Source organism: Gracilinanus agilis, chromosome 4 (assembly GCF_016433145.1).
Source record: "Gracilinanus agilis isolate LMUSP501 chromosome 4, AgileGrace, whole genome shotgun sequence".
NCBI classification, from domain to species: Eukaryota; Metazoa; Chordata; class Mammalia; order Didelphimorphia; family Didelphidae; genus Gracilinanus; species Gracilinanus agilis.
In genome coordinates this window covers 257158960-257167842 of record NC_058133.1, presented here as the reverse complement: position 1 = coordinate 257167842, position 8883 = coordinate 257158960, and the positions used below count along the sequence as shown (strand labels likewise).

The 8883-nt window shown below is 39.6% G+C and overlaps 1 protein-coding gene across 1 annotated transcript; it reads left to right on the top strand.

Moving 5' to 3' along the window:
* The first annotated feature begins 500 nt into the window (after positions 1-500).
* LSM2 (LSM2 homolog, U6 small nuclear RNA and mRNA degradation associated) lies at positions 501-5566 on the top strand. The gene is made up of 5 exons (XM_044672522.1): positions 501-627; positions 2067-2134; positions 4737-4767; positions 4920-4979; positions 5075-5566. Exons 1-5 carry the CDS (start codon positions 625-627, stop codon positions 5198-5200), a joined length of 288 nt encoding a protein of 95 aa, XP_044528457.1. The 5' UTR covers positions 501-624; the 3' UTR covers positions 5201-5566.
* The last annotated feature ends 3317 nt before the right edge of the window (positions 5567-8883 follow it).

Here is an 8883-nt window from a genome sequence, read left to right as displayed (position 1 = left end):
TCTGTCTCCTCATCTATAAAATAGGGTTGATAATACGGGCACTGCGTCTGACAGGATTCTCAAGAAGATTAAATGAGCTAATATATGTAAAACTATCTGGATTCTTCGTTATTTACAAACATAAGGCACATAAATGTTGAGATAATATTAGTTCTTAGCATGCAGTTTTCTTCCCACAGCACCCAATATAATCTAATCTCCTTTCTCATCTTCCTAACAGCAAAGCAAAGCACAATTCTAGATTATGTTTCATTAACCAATTTGACCTTAGAGACCCCAGCCCCTTTGCCCCAAACAACGCTTGCGCAGTGAGGCTCTGGAGCTGGGTAAGAGGATACAAGCTCCGGCCAGACTTGAGTCTCAGTCCTTAGGTTCCGAGCCATTTCTCTTCTCTTTGGCTGCAGAACTGAGTATAGGGCATTTTTTTTTTAAACTCCCTCGATCCCTTTAGTCCCTTCCGCTCCCCGCCGCGCGTGCGCACTCTGCCCTCAATCCGCGCCCGCAAGCGCGAGTCCTGAGCTCGGATCCCCGCTGCAGTGATCGGCTCACGCGGCCTTCACCTCCCCGTAGCCCCAGCCAACCCGCCCCTCCTCCTTTCCGGGACAGAGCAGCGGCGCGAGGACCATGGTAGGAGCCATGACGTCACAGACGGGGGTACCGCTTCCCTCGGAGACCGTTGAATCGGTTGCGGGGCGCGGAGGAGCGAGTGCCCCCGCCCCGCCTCCCGGTCAGCGAACTCTCTCCTCCGGGAAGCAAAGACGGGTGCGGGGTCGGGTGGTGCGGGGAGCCCAGGATTCGAGCCCCAGTTCTTGCCACATCTTATGGGGAAACACCAGACACACAGCCTCCCTTCTCCCCGGCGCAGTTTTTGCATCAGTTAAAAATGAAGGGTTAGCCGACGCCCACCCCCCCCACCCCAACCCTCATTTGTCCCAGAATCTAAATCTAGTACCAGTGAATCGTGCTTTATTATGAGATGTACTGTTTTTGTAACAATAGCGCTTTCTATATGTTAACTAATTTGGTGGGTGCCATTATCCCCATTTTACAGATGAGAAAGTGAGGCACAGACTCAAGTCACTCATAAGTGTCTGAGGCAAGATTGGAAGGCAGGCCTTCCTGAGGCTCCATCCACATGGGCCACAGAATTCATTCTGGGGGCTTTAGATACTCCCTCTCCCCCACAGGAAATAGGATGAAGTATCCCAAAAGTTTTAGTCCAAAACAGTACTAAGACTTGGGACACTGTATAATGGATAATTGAGAAGGCACTTGCCCATTATTATTTTAAAGGGTGGTAGTCCTTAGGGCCAGGGTAATACTCCTGGTGTGGAGTCTAAGAGAGGACAAAGGATGATGTTCTTAAAAGGACCCATTAGAACCACAGAACATAGAATTCTGCAGTTAAGGGCCCTTAAGAGCTTATTATTTTACAGGTGTGATAATTGGAGTTGATTTGACCAAGATTACACAGCTAGTAACTGGCACATCTGGGAGTAGAACCCAGTCTCCTGATTGCTACATGCTAGGTTCTTTCTATATCACTACACAATTGGACTAGATCTCGGGGAAGTCAGTCACTCAACAAGAATGTGTGTGTGTGTGTTTGTGTGTGTGTGTGTGTGTGTGTGTGTGTATGTTTTAAACCCATACCTTCTGTCTTAGAATCAATTAGTATTGATTCTAAAACAGAAGAGCAGCAAGAGTTAGGCCATGGTGGTGAGGCTGGGGGGTGCATCAAATGAAACAAGCATGTTTAAGGGCTTTCCATTTCCTAGGCACTCAGTTGATCTGGGATACAAATATAAGCAAAAAGAAAGGTATTTCCTACCCTCAAGTTGCTTAATTCTAATGATGGAAGACTACCTGTAAAGGGGGACCAGAAGAGGTGAGGATAGGGGAGGACAGACAGAATTGTGGTTAAGGCCAGAAAATGAGGGCTGGCTCATCTGGGCTCTTCCCCCAAATGGAAGTTCTAGAAAGAATTCACTAATAAGTGAATGGAAAATGGGAAATTGTCCCCGTTATATCCATATGATTTTTTCCCTCCTTCTCCCTTCCCTCAGCTCTTCTATTCCTTCTTCAAGTCACTTGTGGGAAAAGATGTGGTCGTGGAACTCAAGAATGACTTGAGGTAATGGGCACTGGAGCAAATGAAGAGTCCTCCTGCAGAACTGAAAAAGGCAACTTTGCTGGGTTTCTACCAAGTTCTTTTGTCCAAAAAAAGAGGCTTTTTAATTAATATTGTATAATTATGTTAGAGCATGGGTGCACAATATAAGAGTAAATGACACAATCCCAACTTTTAAGCTTTACTGTCCAGATGGGCTTATCAGTCTTGCAAAAGGGACAGATTAAAAAATAGTACCAGATAATATATTACCAGTTATATATTACTGGTATATGAAATATATGTTGTAGGAATCACTGGTTAATAGAGATTGGTCCTTAGTGGCTTGGGGCTCAGGATGTGGATCTTGAGAGATATGGAGATGGGAGAATTTAGGGAACCAAGAAGAGATTGCAGGGTGAAAGACTGAGTAGAGGTCCAATGAGCACAGTATTTTCAGAAGACAGCCAGTCGGGTCTGGCTGGAGCAGAACGCTCATCATCTCTTTCCTAGACTATTGCAGTAACTTTCTAATTTATCCCTGTCTCAATTCTCTTCCTCCCACTCCAGTTTACTCTCCATACAGCTACTAAAAGTGATTTCATTTTTGTTCTTCTTAAAGTGATTTTGTTAAAATATAGGTCTGACCATGTCATAGTCCTCTCCTTCCCCAAACTCCATAGACTCCTATTAGCTCCAGCATCATATATACAGTCCTTTGTTTAACATTTAAAGCTCTTTACCACCTTCCTACCTCTCCTGTGCCATTCTGGCCTACTTGCTGACTTTTTCTCAAGTCTCTCCTGACTCTAATCCGTCTTTCACCCAGCTACCAAAAATTGTATTCCTGAAGTGGAAATCTGATCATATAATTCCTCTACTCCTCGGATTAATGCCACTCCTTCAGTGGCTTTCTATTATCTCCAGGACCATGTATAAAGTTCTTTCTTTGGCATTTAAATCTCTTTTCAACCTGGCCCCTATGCAAATAAATTTTTGTTGGATAGAGTCATATGGATAAGAATTCATTTACTTTTTGACATTTTTGTTATTGAGTACAAATTTTTAATTGTACAGAGTCCAGGATGTGGAGTAAGGCCATTCATTACAGAGGATAGAATAAGTCCTAGGCAAAATTGTGAAGGTAAAATTTGCCTTGTTTTGCCTCACACTCCATTTTCCTACCTTCTTATATTCTACCTAGGTTTTGTGTATCATTTGGTCATTTCTATGTAACAGCCCTCAGTGTTTACATAAAATCTCAGCACCCACTGAAAGTGAGACTATTCTAAGGGACTTTTTTCCTTTACTGAAGAACTCATAAGGTATAATTGGGGGTGGAAGAGGCCTTTCAGTGCTCTTCCTTATGAATCCATTCTTTTACTATTCTACAGGTACCAAGTTATCATGTCTTTACTCCCTCCCCCAAGAATAAATAAAAGAAGACTTGGTATACTCACAACAAGCCATATTTAAAAGGTTTCCCTTCAATTAAGGACTCTTGTGTATAATGATGTAATGTATTAATAGATTGGTGTAAGGAGGAAGTGGCCATAGGCAGACTACCTAAATAAGCATCAAATATGTTATAATGTACTCCATGATAGTGGATCCAGCTTTTGCTCACAGATTTCCTGGAAAAGAGTCTCATTTCTTCCTGGGTCCACTTTAAGGTGCTTCTGAAATGCTCAGTTTTTCTTTGTGTCAAATTTCACTTTGCCTCTCTGCAACTTCCATTTCAGCCCTCTAGAACTAATTAGAACAAGGTTAATCAATCTTCTCCTGTAACAGCCATTCAAATCTTAGTAGTTGTTATATCCCCACTTGTAAGTCTTCTCTTCAGTTTTTTTTTTAAATACCCTCATTTCCTTAAGTGATCCTCCCATAGCATTTGAGGTCCTTGATTATCTGGATCCTCTCTTCTGAATACCATCTGACTTATCAATGACTATCCTTCCTAATATATGGTTACCCAGAATTCAACACCCTATTCCATATGTATAGTCTGATCAGGCATGAAGACAGCAGTGCTATTTCTCTATCCTGACTATGGCTTTCAGTTCAAGATTGTTTTACACTAATCTTTTAGGTCCACTAAAGGCATCTCAGATATTTTTTTGTCTAGCTTTGCCTCCCCCATCTTGTGCTTTTAAAGTTGATTTGTTAAAATTAGACATCATTCCTATTAAATTTCACTGTAGTAAATTCAGTGGTAAGACCTGACTTTTAGTCATCTAGTTTGCTAGCTGTTCTTTCCAACTTTGTGCCACTTGTAAATATAGTAAACATTGAGGCCTTTTCCCAAGTCACTAGATAAAATGACCAAATACATTGCTAGGAAGCTTCTTTCAAGCTGACATAGAATCATTAATGTCTATTTTATCTTTCACACAAGAATAGCATGAGAGATGTTAAATGCTCTTTTCTAAAATTGAAGTAAACAACACCTTTAGCTTCCTTGATTTACCAGTCAAAAAAGGAAACAGAGTCTGGTACTTTTGGGGCATTTGGGGTTGTATTAATTCAGGCATGAAATTGGCTGGAATATAGAGTCAGTAGAAAGGATCCTGCTTTGCCCAGGAAGAGTTTGGTTCTAACTAATGGAATTCTTCTTCTCCCTTCACAGCATCTGTGGGACCCTGCACTCTGTGGACCAGGTGAGAGAGAAGGGGCCTCATATTAGATTCCCTAAGGGAAATGTGAATGTGAGGGATAGAAGGAAGGAATTGGAACTAGATACTTGGGTGAAACTAAATACTTGGTTCCTGATTTCAGTGTTAATGGTGTGTCTGTCTCCTCCTTTCTCCAGTATCTCAACATCAAACTAACAGATATCAGTGTTACAGACCCAGAGAAATATCCTCACATGGTGAGTGAGAGGGTGAATAAGGGGAGTGGCCACAGCAGGGTCTGGGAAAGAGGCTTCTCAGTGAAGGCTGGTTCTCTCTTTGTCCTTCCATCTAGCTGTCTGTGAAGAACTGTTTTATCCGGGGCTCTGTGGTCAGATATGTGCAGCTGCCAGCAGATGAAGTTGATACCCAGCTCCTCCAGGATGCAGCTCGGAAGGAGGCTATGCAGCAGAAACAGTGATCCCTGCTACCACTTGTGTGACATTTAACCCAACCCCCACCCCAGCTCAGAATCCTGTTTTTTTTTTTTAAAGTGAGGGGTTTTTTTTGGAGGGACAAGGGGAATGACAGTAAATGGTTGGGAAAAGTGATAGTGTAGGAAAGTTATCTCCTGTAGTGACAAGAAGGATGGATATGGGAGAGGGGAAGAGGGCTGCACAAAGCATTTGTCTTATCCTCTTCCCAAACTCCTCATTCCTTTCTCCTTGCTGGAAAGGTGAAAAGTAGGTGGAAGGTAATGGGACTGTCTCCCCAGGGTAGAGATGTATCTCAAATTGGGGAGTAAAAAGAACCTGTCCCGCATCGGGAATAAAATTTCAACCTTGGAGTAATCGTCTGTCTCTTTCAAGATGGGGTTGAGAGTATTTAAATTACTACACTTTCTAGGGAAGGAGGCAGTCAAAAGAAACGAGAATATTTTCCAGGCCAGCCCTGCTATTTTTTGTCTACATCCCTTTTCCCACTTGGCCTCAGATAAATAGTAATTCACAAAGCTGAAAGGATCTCAGGAGCCAACCAGTTTCAACTGCTCCTTTTAACATATGAGGAAACTGAGGCCCAGAGAAGTTAAGTGACTTGCTTAAGGTAACAGGTAGTAAATGGCAAAGGTGGAATTCGAACTAAGGTTCTCTGACATTAGAGTTAGTGCTCTTATCATTGTACCACTACCTCCAAGTAACCTGGTATGGTAGAGAGAGGATTTGAGTTCAAATCCCACTCCCCAACTTTGTGACCATAGGCAAAAGCACTTAGTTCTCTCCATAGTACTCAGTTTCTTGATTTGTCAAATGAGAAGGTTGAAGTAGGCTTCTGAGGTCTCTTTCAGCTTTTTATTTATGGTCCTATGGTCTTGACGAAGTCAGAGAATGACTTTCCTAGCAAGACATTACATATTATATACTTATTAGTTGTTGAATTATGGGAACCTTCATAAGACTGTTGAATGGGCTACTCTTCAGGTTAAATCTTAGCATACTATATTTGTCCTAAACAGTATCAACTGGGTGTACACAGGTATGTGCTAGCCCTTTTAATTTTCCTGATACAACTATCAAATTTCCTAAAACAGTTTTTCCAAACCTCTTCTCAAGCCACCACCACTCCTCCCTGTAAATAGAAGATGTTGCTTTCTTCATAAACTTCACTGATAAAATTAAGACTATTTGTCTAAAGTTCCCTTTTTTTTAGAGATTATATTTTAATTTTTAGTTTATCCTTCAAGAAACAAGTGATTTAAAAATTAGTCTGTCCATCCCAAATTAAAAAATTAAAAAAAAACAAATAACCAAACCTTCAAAACATCAACAAATTCCCACATTAGCCATGTCAGAAATGTAAGCCTGTCTTTATTTTTTTATTAAAACTCTTAGCTTCTGTCTTAGAATCAATACTAAGTATGGGTTCAAAGGCAGAAGAAAGGTAAAGGCTAGGTAGTGGAGGTTAAGTGAGTATCTGAGACCATCTTCATTTTAAGTGCCTCTTCTCAGTGTCAGGAGGCAAATGGGTGTTTCATTTTCATTATTTGGATTCCTGGTTTATCCTCACATTGATCAGAGTTTAAAAATCTTTCAAGGTTGTTGCTCTCTATAATGCTATCATATATAAGTTGTTCTAGTTCTGCATCAGTTCAGAAGTCTTCCCAATTTCCTCTGAAATTGTACATGTCATAATTTCTTATGGAACAATAATATTCTCATATATTTATTTGCCCCAATGAGTTTGGCTCTTCCCTAATAGGATAGTTTTTTAAAAGGCTTTAAATGGCAAACAGAAGTTTGCATTTTATCTTAAGAGTAATAGACAACTATTGAAGCTTCATGAGCAAGAGGAACAACATGGTAAGACTTTTCATCTAAGAAATTTAAGTTCATTAATTATGCAGAAGACAGATTGTGGAATGGAGAGATTCAAATTGGTGTCAGGGATACCAATTTGAAAGCTATTGTATGTTTCATTATGCATTCAGACTGTCTGTTCCTCTTATGGCAGTGGATACAGGATAACTTGTTTCCAATTTTTGTCTACCATGAAAAGAGCTGCTTTAAATATTTATATATACATAGACCTTTTTCCTCTTTAATTTCCTTGGGGTATAGACAAGTAGTGACAGCTGGACCAAATAATGGAATACTCAATTTAGTAACTTCATGGACATAGTTCCAAATTTCTTTCCAAAATGACTGAACCAATTCACAAGTCCATCACCTGTGTACTGATATAGCTGTTTTCCCAAGAGCCCCTCCAACATCTGTCATTTTCCTCTCCTCAATTTATTCTGCTATATAGAGTGGAACTTCAGAATTTCTTAAATTTGCCTCTAGTAATGATTTGAAGCATTTTAAAAAGTGTGGCTGATGAAAACCTAAGAGGTTTCTTCCTCTGAAAACTACCTATTCATCTTTTTTGTTCAGTCTGATGAGGAATGGCTTTTAATCTTTTAAGTTTGAATCAGTTTTTTACTTTACTAATATTTTATTTTTAATTCAACTACATGGAAAAAAAACTTTAACCTTTATTTTCTTTAAAGTTTGGGCTAAATTTTCCTCCTTTCCACTCCCTGAGACAGCAAGCAATCTAATACAGATTTTACATGTGTAATAGTATAAAACAAGATTTCCATATTAGTCCTTTTGTGAAAAAGAACTTAAACAAAAATGAAGAAATTAAAGTGAAATTTGGTATGTCTTGATCTGCATTCAGACTTTATCAGTTCTTTTTCTGGAAGCAGATGGCATTTTTTATGAGTTCAAGAGGATTTTCTAGGATTGGTATATTGCTAGGAATAGTGAAGTCATTTATAAATGTTCATCGTATAATATTGCTGTTACTGTATACAATGTTCTGGTTCTGCTCACTTCCCTTTGCATCAGTTCACAAAGGTCCTCAGCTCATCTTTTACATTTTTTGTTATACTTCAGTAGTAAGTCCATTACAATCATATACCACAACTTGTTCAGCCATTCCCCAAATGATGGACATCCTTTTCCTTTGCCACCACAAAAAATGTTGCTATAAATATTTTTGCACAAATGGGTCCTTTTTCCCCTTTTAAAAAAATCTCTTTGGGATATAGACCAAGTAGTGCTATTGCTAGATTTGAAGGGTACACATAGTTTTAAAGTCCTTTGGACATAGTTACAAATCAATCTCCAGAATGGTTGGATTAGTTTACAACTCCACTTGCAGGGCATTAGTGAACAATTTTGCCACATCCTCTTCAGCATTTATTATTTTCCTTTTAATCATATTAGCCAATCTGATAGGTCTAAGATGGTACTTCAAGGTTGTTTTAATTTGTATTTCTTTCCTCAGAAGCAATTTGTAGTATTTTTTTCATGAGATGATATATAGCAGTAATTCCCAAAGTGGGCCCCACCACCACCTGGTGGGTGCTGCAGCGATCCAGGGGGGCGGTGATGGCTACAGTTACATTTATCTTTCCTATTAATTGCTATTAAAAAAAAATTAATTTCCAGGGAGCTAAGTAATATTTTTTCAGGAAAGGGGGCAGTAGGCCAAAAAAGTTTGGGAACCACTGATATATAGCCTTGATTTCTTCATCTGAACTTTGACCATTTATCATTTGGGGAATGATTTGAGTTCTTATAAATTTGACTCAGTTCTTAAGTTCTTTATATATCTTGT